Source organism: Fundulus heteroclitus, chromosome 15 (assembly GCF_011125445.2).
Source record: "Fundulus heteroclitus isolate FHET01 chromosome 15, MU-UCD_Fhet_4.1, whole genome shotgun sequence".
Classification (NCBI taxonomy): domain Eukaryota; kingdom Metazoa; phylum Chordata; class Actinopteri; order Cyprinodontiformes; family Fundulidae; genus Fundulus; species Fundulus heteroclitus.
Genome location: NC_046375.1, coordinates 2,479,802 through 2,501,511, shown reverse-complemented (window position 1 = coordinate 2,501,511; position 21,710 = coordinate 2,479,802). Strand labels below are relative to the sequence as shown.

General features: G+C 39.0%; 3 protein-coding genes across 6 annotated transcripts; all 3 read right to left on the bottom strand.

Annotated features, from left to right (window-relative positions):
• Window positions 1-87: 87 nt before the first annotated feature.
• c15h1orf198 (chromosome 15 C1orf198 homolog) lies at window positions 88-5,458 on the bottom strand. Its single transcript, XM_036147201.1, has 6 exons — window positions 5,151-5,458; window positions 4,241-4,291; window positions 4,024-4,149; window positions 3,647-3,814; window positions 3,209-3,568; window positions 88-1,814 (listed from the first exon to the last, which is right to left on the bottom strand). Exons 1-6 carry the CDS (start codon window positions 5,454-5,456, stop codon window positions 1,758-1,760), a joined length of 1,068 nt encoding a protein of 355 aa, XP_036003094.1. The 5' UTR covers window positions 5,457-5,458; the 3' UTR covers window positions 88-1,757.
• Window positions 5,459-11,153: 5,695 nt separating this feature from the next.
• Window positions 11,154-15,282, bottom strand: LOC105938908 (gap junction Cx32.2 protein). 2 transcript variants are annotated; one of them, XM_021307727.2, is made up of 3 exons: window positions 15,153-15,282; window positions 14,430-14,560; window positions 11,154-13,311 (listed from the first exon to the last, which is right to left on the bottom strand). In XM_021307727.2, exons 2-3 carry the CDS (start codon window positions 14,556-14,558, stop codon window positions 12,667-12,669), a joined length of 774 nt encoding a protein of 257 aa, XP_021163402.2. In that variant the 5' UTR covers window positions 14,559-14,560; window positions 15,153-15,282; the 3' UTR covers window positions 11,154-12,666. The 2 variants fall into 2 exon arrangements, with proteins under 2 accessions (XP_021163402.2, XP_012736297.2); XM_012880843.3 differs by having other exon boundaries at window positions 14,430-14,563; window positions 15,153-15,279.
• A 1,723-nt stretch (window positions 15,283-17,005) lies between these two features.
• On the bottom strand, window positions 17,006-20,517 carry cx32.3 (connexin 32.3). Of its 3 annotated transcripts, none has more exons than XM_012880838.3 (3): window positions 20,405-20,473; window positions 18,871-18,987; window positions 17,006-18,263 (listed from the first exon to the last, which is right to left on the bottom strand). In XM_012880838.3, exon 3 carries the CDS (start codon window positions 18,239-18,241, stop codon window positions 17,381-17,383), a length of 861 nt encoding a protein of 286 aa, XP_012736292.2. In that variant the 5' UTR covers window positions 18,242-18,263; window positions 18,871-18,987; window positions 20,405-20,473; the 3' UTR covers window positions 17,006-17,380. The 3 variants fall into 3 exon arrangements, with proteins under 3 accessions (XP_012736292.2, XP_021163396.2, XP_012736294.2); XM_021307721.2 differs by having other exon boundaries at window positions 18,871-18,982; window positions 20,405-20,451; XM_012880840.3 differs by lacking the exon at window positions 18,871-18,987 and having other exon boundaries at window positions 20,405-20,517.
• Between the last annotated feature and the right edge of the window lie 1,193 nt (window positions 20,518-21,710).

Sequence of the window (21,710 nt, the reverse complement as noted above, 5' to 3'; positions counted from 1 at the left end):
AATTGAAACGGACTAGTTTTAACAAACCCCTTAAACATTTCCATGAGTTTTGACCGACAGCCTTAAAAAAAGAAAGACACAAAACAGTTTAGATTTCATTAATTTATTTCAATCTCTTACCTCACAAGGTGAGCTCGCTGTACACATAAAGCCGAGGATAAAAGTAGCAGATAAATATAAAACTAAGTAAAATAGTACTCTAGATATTTAGTGTCTGACAAACACTACAAAGTCACTGCATCTGTGTTTGTTTACCAGCATGAAAATGTTTCATTGTCCATCAATATCCAGGTTTTTAAGGCCGATACCGATTATTCTGACATCAGTCTAACCGACACCAGACGTCTGCTGCCGATTTTCAGGGGCCCATTCTTCAGGCTGATATTCTTTCTTCCTCCATTTATATGATAAAAACGACAACGATAAACGCTACACAAGTCTCAAAGCTTGATTTTAAACCAGCTGATATTAACAATCAGCTTCTGACCGCCGCCATAAGAGTCATGACGTGAGTTTTTTCTGTGTACCTTTTAAACAGCGCTTTGTTTTGTCAGCTTTTAGTTCAATGGGGAGAAGAAGAAAAACAACAATAATGACCACCATTGCAGTGTATGGACATTATTTATGTAAATTTAGATGCTGTGGTGATTGGTAATTACTTTTTTGTGGATACATAATTCACTGCGGGAACAAAAACACGCTCAGCAGTGGCGGCTCGTGGATTTTTAGATACAGAAACACCACCGTTCCCTCCCACTCATAGTGAGAAGCTAAATTAGATAATTAAAACTACATTAAAAGTTGTAAACCTACCCTTGTTGTTGGCACCCGGTCTTACATTACCAGCCGCTCTCTGCCAGGGAAGGAGTGGCGATGTGTGCGCTTCACGCGATCTCAAGGCATGGCTGCTGAATACGGCAGCTAATCGGTAGCGTAGCGGCTGATACGATACAGGACAAAAACGCAAATATCGGCCGATATATATCGGCCGATCTCTAATGAGGACACAGCTCCGATAGAGTGATGTGGTGAGGAAGTGTTGGCACGGAGCTGAATCCACGCACGGAGCTGGCCTCCATTAAAGTTTGAGGATTCAATCCATTAAGACGATTTGAGCTTTTCTATCCTGTTTTTTTAGAGCAACAATAACTGATGCAATCCTACTGGAATAAGTTTAGAATACATTTTAAACTAAATCTACTGTAAATTTCCTCAAAATCCTTAAAAATAACTGGATTTCTTCTATGTTTGGATGTCTGTGGATAACTGTACATAACTCCTGGCAGACCTGCAGCACTGAGCACAGCTGTAACGCTAAAACTTAAAAAGGTTAACACATCAGGAACATGTACAGTTAGAAATAAAAGCACTTAAGAGTAAAATCAGAAATCACAATGAAAACTAAATTGTAGTTGATAGTCTAGGATTAAATTATGCCATGCTTTTAGTGTTTTCTGTCTGTAAGCAGTTTAGTAGTCATGCATCCAGACTTGTAACATAGCAAGACGAAAACAAGCACAGATGCTCAAATGTGAAAGAAAAGGTTAAAAAAAACCGAAAGTACACAGGCAGTGAGATAATGTCTTAAATAGCCACAGAGGATGATAACAAGAACAATGACGTAGACGTTGTTTTAAAGGAGCATGTCTCTTAGATCTAGAGGTGGATGTCTGTAGTCCTGGCAGTGCGGTCCGTCTCTACGTGACGATGGGGGGGGACGGGGGGGGGGGGGGGGGCGTCTTCTCCGCTGCGGCTTTTTACCAGTTGTCCAAGAAGTCGAACCCAGTCTTCAGGATGTTGCTGCTGGTGTTAAACTGTGAAGAGCATTTCAGCAGGACAGTGAGGCTGTTATTATTCACAGGACTGTTCCTGCACATTTATCATCTTAAAACTGCATGACTATCAGACTTCTCACATTCAATGAATTTTTAATCCAATGTTAAAACAATAAAAACTAAAGTTCTCTATTATTATTATTAACTACAGATGTCAGGGTTTAATTTCCTTTTTCTGATTGCTCCGTGCAGCGATAAAAAGCGAGGAGATGGCATCACACAAGAGAGCTTCTAAATGATTATTTAGGCTACTGACATTAGGGCTGGACGATATAGAATAAAAGCATATCGATAAAATAGAAATCATATTGATCGATATCGATAATTATCAAAATAATTCAAAATATACATTTTAAGTGCAGTCCTGGCCATTTTATGCTGTTGCTTAATGAGCTAATTTTAAATAAATGGATTCAAACAACCCTTTATTCAACCAACGTTTTATGCAAACTGTAACCGTTAAAAAGGAAGAAAAAAAAAAATGATGGGGCTTTCCTGGGTTTGTGATTGGTTGGGAGGATGTAATGACAAACCTACAGGATAGGCTAGAATAAACTGTTCTTTTATTGAATTATCGTCCAGCCCTAACTGACCTTGTTTGTTTGTTTGTTTGATATATATATATATATATATATATATATATATATATATATATATATATATATATATATATATATATATATATATATATACACACACACACACACACACACATACATACATACATACACACCCGTCGGGGTGCTGAAACTAATCAGTTTCCCTCTCTGGGGATGATAATGTTGATCTTATCTCCATATTAATAATTGTATAATTGTTAAAGAAGTTTATGCGATCATTTCCTCCACTGTTTAGATGGCGGATCAGCCAATCAGCTCTCTCTTTTTCCTCTACCTTCCCTGCTTAAGACACTCTTAGGCTCACTAAAAGTCCTCCTTACTCCTAACATTTTGTCACTTAAGGAGTTCCAAGATGTTTGTGAATACATTTTATCATATAAGAGGTAAAATAAAATAAAAACTTAGAGTTCAGGAAATTCTAAGATTTTTCTCCTAAAATAACGTCACTAAAAGACACTTTTATTCTTAGGATTCTTTGTGAATACGGCACAGGAGTTCATGGGTAAAATCCCCTTTTCTGTTTGCTACAGTTATGAAAGTTTGTTATTCTTTCTTCGTTTTGAGGTAGTTAAAGGAATCCTGTATTTTTAGTGTTAGAAATACTGAACCAAGCAAATAAGCAAAGCCTGATTTAATAAGTCATTTCATGTTAGCGTCTCATGTCTGCTCAACCAGACTGTTCACGGCTCAGTTTAAATTCCCGGCAGGGTGGTTTGCGTCGCTTTCGCTTAGAAGTAAAGTCTGAGGACTCACCTGGGAAAAGGTGGGGCTCACGTCCAATGGGGGAGAACCTTCCACCGGCTTCTCCTTCTCTGCCGCCGCGGAGGACTTGGACGGCTTCGGTATCGGATGAGATGAAAAGATTTCATCGGGGGTGTTGCTGACAGACGGCAGGGTGCTCTGAGACCTCTCCCAGCCCGCCACCGACGAGGAGCCACCGATGGCCGGCGCCGGTGTGGGCGCGATGGAGATGGACGCCGGTGTTGCACTGACAGCCACGGGGACGGGCGGCTGGGGGGCCGGAGGCTTGGGGGCTCTATGCTTGATGGACTTGGCAGGAGCTGGAGGGTGGGACTCTGCAGCTTCAGGCTCCTTGGGGATGGAAGAGCTCTCCTGAAGAAAAATGGATTTTACAATTTTTACTGTAAAAAGCGGGCTACATAAATAATCTGTAGTGTTCCCTGTGTTTACCTGTCTGAGGTAGGAGGGGAGGGGCTTCTCTCCTTTCTCCAGGGACTTGATCTGACTCGGGGTCAGGGACTGGAAATCAGCTTTCTCCCCCTCCAGCCTGGACCTCTCAGCACTGATCTTCCAGAAGGAAGACTCCTCCTCTGGCCGCCGCGGCTCGCTGACAGGAACCTTCACAATCACACGAGGACATCTTTCTGAGTCAGAGCTCCGATAACCAAAAACATGCTGCCGTGTTCCCCCTCAGAAATCACAGTTTCTGCTTAAGACGACGATCCAGAAAGTCAGGAAATGCCAACGGCGATTAGAAACTACTAGACAGCCTCGGTTTTGCTAACATACAGAGTGAATGGATCCAGCCGTTGTAATGTAAACCGTACCTTCACTCCTCCTCCGCTCTTTCCAGGCTGACCGGAATGAGGAAGTTTTGGGTTTTTTGAGTCGGCCTGTGAGGCAGACGTCACCTGATCTGCCGAGCCTGAAGTCACACTGAACTCCAGCTGACTCTGAAACAGAAATCAGTTTATCAGACTTATGAACAACAATATAGTGCAGGATTTCAAGTAGATGGTAACTAATCAGTTGATCAGGTTTTACCTTTGTCTCCCATGAGAAAGGGGCAGAGTGCTCATCTTGCCATGTGATATCCTACAGGGACATAAAAACATTCTTCAAAACAGCTGAAATATGAGGAAGTTTGTTCTTATTTTCTGTTTTTAAACAGTTACTAATTTGTCTACACAATGATTTGACTAAAACGTTTTAACAATCGGCAATATAAGACTAACTGAATTCGATCATCCAGTAAAATGATAAATTCAAATAGAATATATATGGTATATGATTGTATTTAAATGGGACTAAATGATCAAACTGGATTGTAAATAACTGTATTAATATCTGTCGTAATCTGGCGCCCTACACATAAAACACATTTAAATTAATTACTTGTTGCGAGTCCAAACCTGCATTTTTGTCCCCAGTTGTTACATAAACTGACTCAAACTTAAAAAACAACCCACCTTGTTACAGGAGATGAATCATTGTTGTGTCTACCAAACAACTTTATAATTATATCTCTTGACAGTTAATAGCAACATGCTGCAAACATTTTGGTTGCGTCAAACTTAAAAAAAAAAGAAAAGAAAAAAAAAGTAATTTGTTTTATGGAAGTCCTGAAACTAAAACTTTGATTTGCTTTTTCTGTTTAATTTTTGTATTACATTACAAGTGATTCATCTGCCTGTAAAATTGCTTTTATATATAAAAGAAAAAACAGCAAATTGATACAAAACGATAAATACTTTATCATTTATTACAAGAAATAAACGAAAAGAGTGAGAATAAAAATGAATCCCCAATTTAAAAAGAAATAATGAGCTGAGCTCAAATATTTACGGCGTTACGTCGAATCAGCTGTCGTGACGTACGTTACGTCTACGTGGCCATTGTTGGCAGCCACGCCAACAAAAACCTTTCGGTACGAACTGAAATGACGTTTAAGTACCTCTTCGCCGAAGTGGACGATCTTCTGACCCGTCTGGAGGAGCAGCTTCGGGTAGCAGACCACCTCCTCACGGTCCACCTTGTGCATGGCGTACCTGGCTCTGATGTGAGGGTCCATCAGGCTGTTATCAATGGCGCTGTCTTGCTCCTGCGGGCTCATTTTCTCCCAGGACGAGCCGTACTCCGCTTTGATTTTCTCCCGCTCCTGCATGATCTTCTTGGCCATGGAGTTGATGGAGGAAAAGTACTCGAACTTCTTCTTCTCCATCCTGTGGGCGTCGAGCCCCGCCATGGTAGCGGCGGCCATCTTTAGCTGTGTCTCAATTCGGCGGCTGCGTCCTTCGAAGGACGCATTTTAAGGCCGGTGACGTCACAACGATGCGCGGAGGCTGTCCCATTTGGCAAAAATTCTGAGGATGCTTAAAATGCAGCCTTCAAATGCGTCCTCCTTTTCCCCGAATTCTGAGGATGCACCGCGACCATCCTTAGTGGCCTCGCCTGCCATAAGATTTCCCAAGGTGCTTTGCTCGCTTTTTTTTTTAGTAGTTTAAGAAGAAGAAAGAAGGCGGATTTTCATCAAGACTAATGGAAAGCAGCAGCAGCGCTGGCAGTAGTGCTGTGTACAGCTTTAAATGTAAGTAGTTTGTTTTTATTTTTTTAACTGAACATTATTAAAATACATGACGGTAACGGAGCCACCGGAATTTGTAGGACCAGCTATAGCTAAAGCTTAGAGCTAATCTGTTGATACGAGACTTTTAGCAACATTAAAAGACTGAATAAAAATGTCACAATTTTTTATTTTAACCTACATCTTATTGTAACTGTGCTGATAGCCATGTCCCTCACAAATCCGATCAATTTATTCTCATACAGTTTATTACAAGTGATTAGAACTGTCAAAGCTTAATGCAGCTGAAGAAATAACATCAGTCCAGCTGTGCTGGGCTGTCAATACTGCAAACGTTTTGTTTGAATACTCAATAACGTATAGTTAATTTACAGTACAGTATAATAAGGTTTAAAGTATAATTCACTTGAAGAACAGTACCGGCATAATTATACAGAACAGTCATTTTTACTGTTGACATAACAGAAATATGCTTTATGTCGTTTTGTTCTAGGGAGCAGGGAGCATACAGAGGAGTTGATAAAACTCCGTGGGCAAAATGACCACCTCTTTACCGGGACCAAAAACACTGCCACAGTCGGATGGAGGTAAGAGTTGAGACATAATTCCATATACATGTTGCATTTATATGTAAAAGTCACACAAGTTCAAAGAAGTCCTGTTCAAACACCAACGTACAAATATAATCTTTTGATCACATCAAATGATGCCCAGATGTTACTTTTTTTTTAATCTTATAGTTGTGATAGTAGGGATCCTTGTGTGTTTATCTCTTCTCGTTTCTCTTGTTTAGAACAATCCTGCAAAAAACGGGTCTGGAGGGTGAAGTTGAGCCACAACAGGCCAAAAAAAAGTGGGACAACTTGGAAAAAAAATACAAAGTATGTTCAGGTTTGGCTAATGTAATGAAATACACACACACACATATATATAAATATATATATATATATATATAAACACTAATTTTTTCTAGCTTCAAAGAAACACTACAGAAAATTGCATCTGTTGACACAAATTGTTTTCCTCTACTTTAGGAATGCAAAGATCCAGGGACAGGGCAGGGGGTCAACCTACTGCTGCCACCTGGCCATGGTTTATCCTCAGGTTCTGTGTTGCTGTTATTGTTAAATTAAATTGTTTATAAAAGTTATTGTTGTCTGTGTGTTCTTAAAGTCTTTTAACCTTTTACATCATCTGTTTCATCACTTCTTTACAATTTAAGTAAACTTAGAACAACTTCTCAGTGACAACATAAATTTTTTTTTAGGGAAACAAGTATTTACAATAAACTATCAAAAACATTTTAACTATTTACAGAAGATATAAACACACACACATATATATATATATATATATATATATATATATATATATATATATATATATATATATATATATATATATATATATATACAATTTTGACTGAGCAGGAGTCCCTGGTGGTGCTGCTGAACTGGATGGGATGCCACACAGATGACTTTGGAGTCTTCTGACTGCGAGTGGGACATCATCTGGGGGGTGGGGGATGCCTCTCTCCACTGTTCACCACATCGTCCATCAGGGTTTGCAGGGCTGACCCAACTGACCGCTGCCATGTTCCTAAAAATGTTTAAGACGACGCAGAAAATGACTTTACTACAACTGTTTTCATAACCCTTACATGAGAAAAGCTAAAAAGTGATTATACTTGCCATCTAAATGTAATCGTGGTCGGGTAGAACCTCCTCCAGGGCAGACACCTCGGCAGACAGCTGGTCCCGCCAGGGAGCACCACCGACTGCCTCCAACACGTTCTCCCCCTCCTCATCCTCTGGCTTGTCGTCCTGCACTTCATCGTCTGGGGCCATGATGTCACCGGCTCCCAGGCAGATGTTGTGCATTTAAGTTGATGCAGCAGTACATTGGCCTTGTCTGGATAGAGACATGAAGATTAAGAACAACAGGATTAGATGATAGCAATTTCATTTTAGCTGATATAATTCTAGTGAATGTTAACCCCTTAACGCCTGGTGTTGCTAATTTGTGACCAAACAATTCTGGCCTTTACTTATTTTACTTCATCTAGATCCCCTATTTAACTTTTTTTTTTTTTACGTTTTTATATTTAGATTTATATTTCCTGTATTATTTTTTCGTTATATAATTACAAATAAAATCAGGCAGTAAGGGGATAACAATTTAGACAAATAATGATTTATTTCTCAATATTAGTTTGGCTTCTCAACACAACATTAGTGATAGTGAAAGTAGTGATTTAAGTCAGTTATTTACAGGGTTTGTACACATTTAACTATTCAATTCAAATTACTAAAGTTACAAACATAAGCCTATATCAAGTCTTACAAATAAATATAACATTTTATATTTAAACATATTCATCAATCTGCTGACAAGCGTTTGTTTAATAACTGGTATATTATGATCATTAGCAGGTCCCTGTGGGTGAAAATAATAGCAGGTAAATGTTACCTCTCCACTGCGCTCCTCCAGCCTGAGAAAAATTCGTCGCCGGTTTTACTGCCGCCGAAGCCGGCTAAACCGACTCTCCTCCTCCAATAACAAGTAAATTAAAAAAAATAATTCAATATCCATTTTTTTGCGTCGTTTATCGGCGCTGGTGCTGTTTTCGCCGGGCTTGGGGTAGACGTGATGACGTCGTGTCGCAACCAGGAAGTGCTCCAAAGGCTAGACCGTCCCATTTACCAACGGCTGAGGATCCTCCGGAGCATCCTCCGAGGGCTGGGTCCTCCTAAGGCTGAGTAGGCTGGGTCCTTCGAAGGACGCAGCCGCCGAATTGAGACACAGCTTTTAACTACGGACAGCTGTTTTTTTTTTTGTTTTGTTTTTTTGCGAGGAAACCGGAAGTTGGGAGGAAGGGGCGGAACAAGAGCCCGTTGTGTGCCTCAATGCCGCCATCTGGTGGTGGATTGTTTTTACTGCAACAATAAAGTTAAAGATTGTAAATATATATATATATATATATATATATATATATATATATATATATATATATATATATATATATATATATATATAAAAAAAAATATATTATATATATATTTTTTTACTTTTTGTTTGATCATGTCCTGGATCTTCACCAGCACAAAGAAAGTGTAATTCTTAATTCTCTATACATTCTATTGTCATAAACACTGAGGAGCTTGCCTTTATATACGCGTGAAGATGAATGACAATGTATTATTAATTATAAGCTTAAATAGCTCTATGGCTGCCGATTCTTACTCTTCTAGAGTGAGACTCAAACCTATCCTCTATCTCACTTTCATTCTGCCCATATGAATCTCCCTCCAATATGGAAAGTGCTTGAAAGATGGTTTCTCCCTATTGGTGTTTGTAGTTGTAGTAACACAGCTGGTCTCTTTAAGGCCCTGATGTCTGGGGGTGCTGCCAAAGTAGTACGCAGGCCAGAGATTCAGTTGGTCAGGATGTGGGAGCCTTTGACATTATATAGGTAGAAGCACCTAGGACTGGTACTGCCTATTGGAGCTGACATTTCAGCTCTGCCACCATCTTGGATGGGTCTCTCACGTGCCCCCAGTGCATTTATTTGTACTGAAGAAGCTGTTCATGATTTAAAAAAAACAACAGTTTTTATACAACATATTTCATACATGCTCGTTGACAAAAATATGGCATATTAATATAGAAATATGTGATTTCATACTGAAATACTTTGTTTTATGCTATTTAACAAAGACAGATGGTTATTTCATATTAAATTTACAAATACCGGCTTTCATGCTGAAATTACGACGGAGTATTAGGGCCAGGCTAGAGTATTGAAATACTTTGTTTTGTGCTCTTAAAGAAAGATACATGTATTACATGTTGATGAATGCGTAAATTAATAAATGTTATAGTTTAATAAACACACAAGTTGGATTTTTCATAAAAAAAAATAGATACTTAAAGATCTGTCTCTCACGCAGGTACATTCCTGAGACTCTGCACACCACCAATAATTTCTTTATATTTTTGCGTGCTGTTCATGAACATATGCATATACAGTTTATTATAGCCCTGGAAAAGTGTTCTTTAAAATAAAATAAAAAATAATATGCATAAAATTATGGTCCATCAGTTGGGTTTCTGCAATGTTCTCACCAAGTAAAAACTCATCTTCAGAACTAATCTCAGCCCAAATGCTGATCTACACCACATGATCTCCTTTCAGTAGTTATTCTGAAGTAGTTATATTATTGCATCGTTAAGCTGCAGAAAATATGGCCAAAGCTGCTCCCTCTTCGTTTTCTCCCATCAGCTCCTATGCCAGCCTTGGGTAGGAGAGACCTATCCAAGATGGCAGCGACGCAGGAAGTTCTCCAGCATGTAATCAGGCGTCTACGTATATAATGTCTCTGATTGGAGTCCTCTGATGGTTAAGTTGTGGTGTTGTCTCCTACATGTCTTTTGTCTTTAAACATGTCACCGCACTTCCAACCTTTGTATGCCTACAACATTGATCTGGCAAGTAATTTCTTTGTGTATCTGAATATTTATGGATATAGCAGCTATAATCTGTGGCTATACATTAGTAAGCAAAGGACAACTCGAATCTCAGGAGAACTTCCATAGATGGAAAGTGAAGATATCCACCTTGAAGGTGCGTTCACGCCGAACACGAACAAGTCGATTGGAGCGAGTGATTAACTGTACATGTTATCCTCATGTAAAAGTGCCATCAGGAGCAAATTAATGGTCGAAGATGCGGATGACGCATATAGAGCAAAGCGAAACTATGTATAGGCGCGGTGGACGCACAACTAGAGTGAAGCAAAGTTTCGCTCAATTTCACCACTCTGAACTTTTCGTTAAGGGTCCATTTATTTAAGGGAAACATTTTCTTTCTCTATGTTACATATTTAGACAGTACACGTATGCTATATTTCAATTGAGCAATGATGGTTTTACTGACCGAAGGTGCCTGTAGTTCGTGTCACGGAGGGTGGGGTATGGGTCCTAGACAGATGGAAGCATCGTTGGATGTAGCCGTCATCCATACGCAGCTCCAGGTTAGGGTAGGGTTAACTAGCCTAACCCTTTTGACACATGCACAAGTTAAGGAGTCAAATCATTCTTAACTCAAAGTTATCTTTTGGTAAATACAAGGAATGTCAAGAACTACGCAAAGGTCTCGAATCATCACCCAGGTATCAGATTATCATTTAAGATGGTCATTCTTTATCAATAGTGTGTCTTTCGGTAGTCTGTGAAACAACAAACTAGGCAGGTCAGACTCAAATACAGTGGTGATAGGACAGGCAGTTCATTTGACTGTACTGAATCTCTAGAATCAGTACATAAAAATGATTTGTTCACAAGATCCGTTCCCCAAAACACAAAGTTAATTTAAATTTTTAATTTTAAGTTTTTATTCACAAGTCAAGGTCAGATCACATGATTTTAGTCAAGAAAAGCAGAAGTATTCAATCCACCCAGGAAAGACAGAGTAAAAAGCACAAGAGGATCAGAAATACTAGAGACCAGATACAAAGACGGACTGGCATGGAGGGAAGTGCAGGCAGCAGGGGTGGGGTATATCAAGGGTCACATGATAGAGCCTTTTAAAGCTTTAATGCGGTTTTGGGCTCATTTTATGTCCAGTTCTTTTTTATAGTAATGTTGACAAGATAGATGAAATAATGAATAGTTCTAAACATAGGGTCAGTTTTTACCTAAAACCTTAAAGAGCTGAAGATGAAGGTAGAATTTTTTTCAGCAGCAGTGAGTCAATACGTCCCAATTAACAACATCATGGGGAGAATGAACATTTCGGACAGTCCTGGGCAAAAAAGGTTTGAATATGATTTGTTGGACATATTTATGTATCATTTTTTTGTTCAGGGGTCACTTTCTACTTTTGTATTATTTACTAAATGTATTTGTAGGTTAATATTTACTTTATTGTTTTGTCTTTGTTGCTTGCTTTTGTAAGTTATTTATCGTGCGGGGACTGGTGAGTTGGAGCCGCTGAACGAGAAGGTAAGCAGGGAGAACTCAGACAAACATGAGCTGAACTAAAACACAAGGAAACACTTAAGAGAGATGTGCAAATATGAATACACTGGAATAAACTAAGAAACTAAACAAACTATTCTGGCGAGAGTTAAAATGAGCATAAAAAAACAAGGAACAACCGAATATTCAAAGACCAAAGAAAACCAAAAACATCAAGACAAATTGCACATTTTAAATATTTGTTTTGAACTTTCCACAAGACATTTGGAAAAACTGAAAAGTAAAATAACTCTTGCTGAAACACAGTAAGGAGGTCAATCAGCATTCCAGAAAACTGTCTTTTATTTTAAAAAATCCTGTACAAAAATTATACCTTTTGTTCAGCATGATTTTTTTTATGATGTAAAGGAAGGGAAAAACAGGCGATAAAAATAAAACATGATCAGATATAAACACAGGTGTTGCAGAGCAAACGGATATATTTAAACAACAAAAGGTTTCGCTTACAGGCAAAGCGCTGATTATGCTAGAGCGCTCTTTAGAACGACACAACAAAAGAGCTTTGAGCCAGCATGGACTGGACCAGAGTCAGGTCCCTTTGGGGTTCAGGTACCAGCAGCGGGTCCTGCTACATATATACACAAAATACAAAGCAAACACCAAATAAAACCTCCTAAAAATGCATTTGTGCCTCATACAAATAACCTCATCTCAGTGACGTCTAGCCTGATGGATATTTGTTATTTTTGTTCTTTATTAAATATGAATAATATAGAACTCCTAATTTGCATATGTGTAGATATTTAAGGCCCTATAAATAACAGCACTGTATTCTGTAACTGTAATCTTATAAACAAGCCAGTGTGACTGCAGACGTTCCTCCGTGGATCTGCTGAGTTATCGTCCCTCAGGCGTCATGGAGGCCCAGCTTCTGATTCTTCATCATGGTGTCGGTCGTGAAACGGGGATGGACGGCGATGGCCGTCGTCGGCACCGTCTTGGACTTCCGCCTGGACGACTTGGAGCACGCCAGGTAGAAGACCTCCAGCACGTTGAGCAACACGGAGACGCAGGATATGACCAGCATGAAGATGATGAAGATGGTTTTCTCCGTGGGCCGTGACATGAAGCACTCCACGGTGAAGGGGCACGGGTCCCGGCTGCAGACGATCTGAGGGTTCATGACGAACCCGTACAGGTAATACTGCCCCACGATGAAGCCTATCTCAAAGATGATCCTCACAAAGATGGAGGTCATGTAGTGTCCCAGCAGGTTGCCCTTTATCTGGATTTTGCCCTTTTCATCAGAGTACTTGGGGGTTTTGACGATCCCCTGGCTTTGGTGGGTTTGCATATATTCTCTCATCTTTTTCTCTTTGTGGATGACATGGATGACGTGACCGAGGTAGATCAGGGTTGGCGTGGAGACAAAGATGATCTGGAGAACCCAGAACCGGATGTGAGAGATGGGGAAGGCGTGGTCGTAACAGACGTTCTTACAACCGGGCTGCCTGGTGTTACAAACCACTTTGGACAGTTCATCCCCCCAAACCTGCAACGTTAAAAAGGGACATTATTGTTATTATTATTATTATTATTATTATTATTATTATTATTATTATTATTATTATTATTATTATGCATGAATCAGGGTTATTTTAGCAAAAAGCATTAAACACAAATATCATTCACAACCATTGAAACCTCAGTTTGTTACTTTTACAGCCATAAACTTTGCTGTTATATTTTACTGGGATTTTACGTGATAGATCAACACAAGGTTGCACATAATTGTGAACAGAAAGCTAAAAGATACAGCTTTTTCAAATTGTTGGACAAAAAAACGTTACAAAAATACTATACAAAAAAATCAAGTGCAACCAACTTCCTTCAAAACATACAAAAATAACGTATTAATATGAAAAATATGTGCACCTCCAGACTTTTCTTCAACGTCCCAAAGTCTACAAGTTATCCTTACTAAAGAAAAGCATCCCCACAGCATGACGCTGCCATTACTTTGTTTCAGCAGCACACAGTGTGGTTTTATTTAAGGGTATCAGAGTAAAGGGAGCTGTGAACAAAATAGACTTCACATCTTTTTTTCTATCTATATTTGGGGGGAAAATGCAGGATTTTACTTCCACTTTACATACATGTCCTCATTTGCGTCAGCCGCTCACATCAAATAGCAATGAAACGTTTGTTAAAGCTTGTGGTTGTAATGACAAACTATGATAGGATGGGTGTGAATACTTTTGGTAGTCATTAATATATCCTACAGGGTGCTGCTAAGGTTTGAAAATGTTCCTCTGATTGAACTGAGTTAGAATAAAACAGATCATTGATGAATAAAACTGGTTAATTTTACAAACCACTGCCACCAGGTGAGCACAGAACCAGAGAAGGGTCTTCAGGAGCAATATTTTAGTTCTAATAAGTATCTATTTAATGATTTATTTTCAGGTTGTACACTCTTAAACACACATCTGCTGAGAACTCAGCTGCAGAATACATACAGACGGCCACCAGAGGAAGCAATTTACGAACTTAAACGATGCACAAGTTGGGTTCAGTGTCTCAGAAACATGACGGTTTTATCCTTGAAAGAAGGAGGGAAATTTAACTAACATTTAAAAACCGAAAAACTGTGAAAGATTACAGTCTAACCTTCTCCACTCCCGCTCCAAGCACCATGATCCTGAAGATGAAAAGCACGCTGAGCCAGACTTTTCCCACCACGGTGGAGTGGGACTGGACCTTATTCAGCAGAGAGGACAGAAATCCCCAGTCCCCCATGGCTTCTGCACACAAAGGCAAACATTTAGACATTATGTTGTATAATTAGGAATAATTCAGCATCTTATGTTTGCTTATCTTTCTTCCGTTTTCCCTTTTTTTTTTTATCTCATTCGCATTTTTAAAAAGCCCAAAACGGAGGCAAAACTGTTTATGTGGCCATACTTCTTATATTTATTTTTAAGCTTTGTAAAGAACAAATATTGTATTTCTATTTTGCGTTTCTTTAAAATGAATACTTTGTAATAAACTGTATGTATCTGATAAATTCCTACAGAAATATGACCAGGTGTAAATCTGTGCCGTCGCCCGTCGGATCGCTCATAACTGACTGTCAAAGAAAAAGCGAAGACACTTAAAAGCAGTTTTAGTGTCTTAATTCACATTTCTCTTAAACCACAAAATAGTTATTTCACATTTACTGTGTTATCCTAACTAATCATGCATACAAACACTCTTAAAACACTTTCCTAATATACATACAGAAATGTTAATATTAATCCATAACACCCTCTTGGTTAAAATAGATTATTCTAAATCCCCCCTACGTTAACCTTTTCTTGTGGAAATAATAAATACCTTAGTCCACCTTACCTTTAAATAAAAAAAGGGGTTCTTTGAGAGAAACTGAGCGATCAGCGGTGCAGAAGCCGAATGACAGAGTCCACTGCTACGAGCAAACTGGCGGACGACACCTTGAACTTTAGATTAGATGCTATTGCCCAACAGTTTGAGCCGTCACGTTGCCGTGACATCTGGAAATGAGACATTTGGGCTGAGCTCTCAAAAGATTGTGAAAGTTAATGATTGACAGCGCTTTAAAACGACCATTTCTGGTTTAACCGTATGCTTTGTTTCCTCGGCGACAACCAGAGAATTCTGTTTCCAGACAAATATGTAAGATATTGATCTACAGAGAGAGCGTTTTTGGTGAAATAATAACAGAGTCTGGGTATAAAGGGCAAAAAAAAGCTGTTCTGACAAAAGCTCTTCTCTACAACAATCTGGAAAGACAAAACCAGGCACAGATTTAAATTTTAAAATGAACAAGTATCTGTTGTAATTCAGTTTATTATTCAGCTGTTATTAGGGAATATTTTATCTCATTAACATGAGTTTATTTCCTTTTAGAAACCCTTTATTTTTAAGGTTTGCCGTCAGCGTGACTCAGATATGACTTTTACACATTTATACGTGCGCTACGTGCCATAAAACGTTTAGCAAAGCACAAGTTATCAGGCAATCAAGTTACATAAGTTCATCGTTACCACATAACCTTAAGCTAAAATAGCAAATGTTACTTCTATAATTATATTCCAAATAAATTAAGTTGTCATGGGTTGAAGTGAGTCTTTTATGGATCTATTATTACTAACACTAATGCTACATTTTGTTCTAAAAAACTATTATACATGTGCATACAATTTCATATTCGGAGGTAAGGGCATACCCTAGATGTCATGGCGTTATACGTTAATTCAAAGCATTCCAGTTAATTGGAGACACACCAGGGGCAATGATTTAAAGCAACACTTTAATCACGCTGCTTCTTTGCACGACTTGATCGATAAATCAAAAGAAATCAGCCAAAGACCTTCACAAGTCTTTGGTTTTAAGCCGATAGACATGCCACCTTCAGATGCCTGAAGGATATGGAAAAACGGCATATTGTTAAAATAGAAATTTAAATGTAGCCCTGGTCATTTTATGCTGTTGCTTAGCAACCTATTTTTATATACAGAACACACACTGAATTCAAACTCAACCTTTATTCAACCAACTTTTTACCAAAAAAAAATAAAATAAGGTTGTCTGAACTCTGAAGGGGGCGGAGCTTGGTGACTGAGCATTCCTGGGACTGTGTTGTGATTGGTTGGGATGTAATGACCAATATTAACCTACATGATACGCTGGAATGAAAGAGGGAAAACTTTTATTCTATTAAACTTTATGACCCTCCCCCCCACCCCAATATGTTTAAACAATATATTGTTATTGAATTATCGTCCAACCCTACCTGATGGTATTAACAGCATGAGAATGTCCCGTCACACCGTTCAGGAGACTGGTTCTGTGGTTCAGGTCTGAATAAGTTTCGTAAGATGTTTTCATCTGGTAAGAAGCTGGTGAGCGTGTAATAATTTCCACTGAGATGCATCCTGTGCTTACGTAGGCTGAACGCCAACCACAGGAAAAGCAGATGTCTTAAAAAGCCAGGTCAGCTTCTAAATGTTCTCAGTGATAAAGACGTACATTTTTAGAGACATTTCCTCTGATTTGAAGGAACCAAAACTGGCATTTGGCCACCGACTTCAGTCAACAGGATGACACAAGCCGGCCATGTCATCCACTTCTGCAGTACGGAGGTGGCAGCATCATGGTCTGTGGGCGTTTGGTTTGCAGGAGGGACATTTTTATTCTTTTCCCCTTCAGAAGACACAACAACTTTGTTCCATTTGAATCATTTATTAAAAAGATAAAGCCATATAAAAATGTCAGCTACAATCACCATCATCATGGTACAGAAAGCAACATTTTAATGGACAAGTTCTGCATCCCAAAAACAAACACTCAACAAACTTCTCTCTCAAACAGTCACAAGGGAGCACCTTCAGTATAAATAAAAATCAGTATTGCACACCTTATTTAGTAGATTTTAAGTTAAAAACAAGATAGATATTGTGCCCCTTGTTATTGGGCATCTCTGGTGATTTGTTAGTGTACAGTATACATGATCACACAATGATGAAGCCTTTAACATGAAGACAGCGGTGCAAGTCTAAAAGGTATTCAATTAAAATGCAAACGCACACTAAAGCATCTTATTGTCCGCTCAGTAGCCGTTTCTCCTCTTTGGCTCCGTCCAGGCTGCCTCCCACGCTGTGGTTCTCCAGCTCCATGTTCATCTTGTTCTGCCTCAGCGTGTCCTCCGTGGTCGGCCACCTGGGGCTCGATAAGCTGGCGGGGTTCTCCGCCGTGGTGACCCGCTGGGGGCGGCGGCGCTTGGACCCGCACCTCATCCTGGAGCCGATCAGGTACAACATTTCAACCACGTTCAGCAGCAGAGAGATGCAGGCCACCACCAGCATGAAGATGATGAAGATGGTCTTCTCGGTGGGCCGGGACATGAAGCACGCCACCTTGAAGGGACAGGGCGTCCTCTCGCAGTCGAACTGGGGGACCATGACGAAGCCGTACAGGCGGTACTGTCCGTAGATGAAGAGGGCCTCAATGATGATCTTGAAGACGAGTTGGGTCAGGTAGCTGCCCAGCAGGTTCCCCTTGATCTTCAGGTGTCCCTTCTCGTCACTGTATTTGGGCTGTTTGAACTTCCGTGGCCCGTCGGGGCTCGCCAGCTGCTCCCTCAGCTTGTTCTCCTTGTGGATGACGTGCATGGCGTGGCCCAGGTAGACCAGCGTCGGTGTGGACACAAAGATGATCTGGAGGACCCAGAAGCGGATGTGCGAGATGGGGAAGGCCTTGTCGTAGCAGACGTTCTCGCAACCGGGCTGCTGGGTGTTGCAGACAAAGTCCGACTGCTCGTCGCCCCACACGCTTTCGGCGCCCGCTCCCAAAACCATGATCCTGAAGAGGAAGAGGACGGTCATCCAGATCTTCCCGATCACAGTGGAGTGGGTCTGGACTTTGTCCAGCAGGTTGGACAAAAATCCCCAGTCTCCCATCTTTGCTGAGGGCGTTCAGGCTCTAAGATGGGATGAAACAAAGGAAATCAGCGTCAGGACTTAATCGATTGAACAAACTCCTCATTTTGATCCTGATGACCCTGAACCACACCTTGATAAATTATTAACTAAAACTTTCAATACAATAAAAACCACCAATGCAGAAAAGGAAAAAAAAATACTGTTAAATTGATTAATAATATCTGGATCTGAGCTTAAGAAACAAACATCTGTCAACTGAACCGTGAGTTTTTTGCTCAGTACACTTCAAAAGCACTCCCTCATACAATCTATTTAAAAATACTGAGTCACAGGAAAGAAAGCTAAATTCTACCAAGACATTTAAAAAGCGTAGACACATCTTAAAATTGATGAAATCATCATTTACATGCCTTCAGTGTAAAAAAAATGGTTTAAACTAGTCAAGAAAAAAAACAAGAGGGAAATAAACTCCCATAAATGTGCCCAACTCAGACAAGTTCTGCTTTTATGGTAACGGTAAATGCAACTTTTCAGCAGTTTGCTCCGAAATGTTTAAAAATTAAAATAATCCCACATATCTTCATAGAAAGAGATCCGTCAGTAAAATTATCAGTGAGCTGCAGAAGGAAAAAACAGAACCATCCTACCTGCTGACCTGGTCAGAAAGAACTGGCGGTGGTGGGGAAGGATCACTAACTATGGTTGAACCTTGGAGTTTTGTGCTGGGTGAGGACAGCAGGACTAACTTACGCAACACATCTGGCCTTTATGTCACGTAACAGTCAGCGGGTGAGGACGCCCAAAAAAAAAAAAAAAAAAAAAAAAAAAAAAAAAAAAAAAGCTGAAGTGAGACTTGACCCGGGAGGACTGGTGTGTAATGATTGACAACTCAGAAACCCAAATTTATGTGTGCTGAAAAGACAGCGCTTGGAAGAAGTTTATAAAAACAGTTTATTCGAGCCAGATTAATGAATTTCCCTTATTTGATCTGGATTTTTTTCTTCCTGAATAATAAAAGCACATGAAGAAAAAAAAATAGTCAGACAACCCAAATAAATTTTACATTTTATGGGATAATAAAATCTTCTGACACTGATCAAAACTTATTCAATCAAAAAAAAAAAAAAAAAAAAAAAAAAATTCTATAAAGCAATCAGAGGTAAACAAGCCATCACAATATATAAGATGGTTAATAATAATGCAGATCTCAGATAAAAAGGACTGAAATTAGAGCGTTTTTTTTTCCAGTCAAACTGACCACTCATAGCGCTGTACACTACAGCCACATTCACTCAGTCACACTCAAACACATTCGTACACTGGTACACAGCTCGGTAGTCAACTTGGGGTTGGGTGCCCAGAACATCAACACGTGACAAGGGAAAGCTGGTATTGAACCCACAACCTTCCAATTGTAAGACTACGCAACTCAAACCACAGGCCAGATGACGACTGCGAAACCGTTATGTCAAAAGCAATGGTCTCTGATACATGGTGTGAATGTGTTTGGAAAAATGTGGTCATGTTTTGTTTTTTTTAAAAATCACACCATTAAAAATAAAAGATTAAAAAAAGCTCCTGAAACTCAAGCAGCCGGAACGGTGCACTGCGTGGTTAAAGCAAGACGGTGGAAGTGGAGCTTTAATGACTAAAAGTTGTGAGTGGTCTAGTCAAAGTCTAAACTTAAATACTGTGGACGGACTTTAAAAACAGGCAGAGCAGTTCTTTAAAGAAGAATGTGCCAATATAACTCCACAGAGATGGAAAAGGCTGAGTGTCAGCTCTTATAAACAGGTGAGGACATTATGTTTAAGTGTGACAGAAACAACAAATATACTATAAACATTGAAGATGCCCAAGTTCAACAGTGACATTTTGACTTAAAAAAAAAACTGTTTACATCAGAGTACTTCATAATTCACTCCTTACAGTGATTCACATTCAGCAGCTTCTAGTCAATATCAGCCTCCTTCAATTACTGATAGCTGTGGCCTATTTTCATAATCAGTGGGTTTTGGAAAAAGGTTTTGGTCACAGTCACATTTGTAACTAGTCACTCATCGATCCAGTCAACAACTGAAAAAATATTTGTGCAAGTTAAGAACAAAAAATATATATATTTTCAGCAGCAGTTTTAGGACTCCGGCGTGAAAGATTTTAATATATATAAACAAGGCTTACAGGCAGACGTGGCGCCAGGAACGCAGCAAAGAGGAGCTCAAAACATGGTAGTATGGGAATAGGACCTGAAAATTTGGTGCGTCTCGCTGGCTGACTAAATACTGGAGGGAAACAAAAAGGACAGCAGGTGGAGCAATCAAGCACAGGTGAACTGAGTAGAGGCAATTAACTGGGTACAACAGAGTCAAGCATGAAAGGAACCAGAAACGGGAAGAAATCTAAAGAAGAAATTAAATTATTATAAAAGATTTTGGTTTTTCTGATATAAATATTAGTCAAACAGTTCCTCTTTCGCCAGTTTACCCGTCTCTATTTCATAATAATGTTGTTGATTTGACTTTGTTGGAGAAAAGGAAAGGAGAAAACATTTCAGATCCATATTTGATTCAATCATATTTAGATAATAAGTACTATGGATATGTCCAAGTTTTTACAGATGCATCTAAAAACTCAAATAGCAGTAATGGTGTGTCTTTCATTGTTCCAGAATTCAGAGTTAAAAAATGTAAAAGAATTACTGATGGAGTATCAGTTTATACTGGAGAGATGATGGGAATCATTTTAGCTTTAGGATGGATTGAGGAAGTCCGTCCATTAAGAAGCATAGTCTGTTCTGATTCAAGTTCTTCATTATATTCATTGAAAAATAATCACGCTATTAGTAGACCGGATCTTTTATTAGAAATTCAGTTAATAACTTATAGAATTCAAGCAATGGGTTTATTAGTTATATTTACATGGATACCGTCACATATAGGAATAAGAGGGAATGAGTTGGCAGATAAATATGCAAAACAAGCTTCAAAATATAGTGTTATTGATATATTAGTTCCATTTAGTAAAGAAGAAATCAAATCTATTATTAAACAAAAGGTTAAGGAAAGATGGCAGAGACAGTGGGAGGAAGATAGAACTGGTAGATGGCTGTACAGTATTCAAAGAAAAGTTGGTGCAATGAGGAGAACAGGACGAAATAGAAAGGAGGAAACAGTAATATCTAGGTTGCGTTTTGGACATACAAGGTTAAACAGTAATTTATTTAAAATAGGAAAACATCGAAATGGAAGTTGTGATTTTTGTGGTCAAGAAGAGACGGTAAAACATGTTTTGTTGTTCTGTACAAAATATTCTGTTGAGAGAAGGAAATTAGTTAGTCGGTTACAAGAAAATAAATTACAGTTAAATTTACAAGATATTTTAGGAAAAATTTCTACTTCTAAAGATATAAGTTATTTAATTAATTATCTCAAGAAAACTAAATTGATAGAAAATATATAAGTTGTTTTTTGTTTTGCTTTGAGGGGGG

Excerpts from the sequence above, each read along its gene's own strand:
- c15h1orf198 (XM_036147201.1), bottom strand. The coding sequence starts at position 5,456 with ATGGCCGCCGCTACCATGGCGGGGCTCGACGCCCACAGGATGGAGAAG. Across the intron at positions 4,292-5,150 it reads TCGTCCACTTCGGCGAAGAG|GATATCACATGGCAAGATGA; the intron begins GTACTTAAACGT and ends ATGTCCCTGTAG. Across the intron at positions 3,569-3,646 it reads TCCCCTCCTACCTCAGACAG|GAGAGCTCTTCCATCCCCAA; the intron begins GTAAACACAGGG and ends ATTTTTCTTCAG.
- LOC105938908 (XM_021307727.2), bottom strand. The coding sequence starts at position 14,558 with ATGGGGGACTGGGGATTTCTGTCCTCTCTGCTGAATAAGGTCCAGTCC. Across the intron at positions 13,312-14,429 it reads TTGGAGCGGGAGTGGAGAAG|GTTTGGGGGGATGAACTGTC; the intron begins GTTAGACTGTAA and ends TTAACGTTGCAG.
- cx32.3 (XM_012880840.3), bottom strand. The coding sequence starts at position 18,241 with ATGGGAGACTGGGGATTTTTGTCCAACCTGCTGGACAAAGTCCAGACC.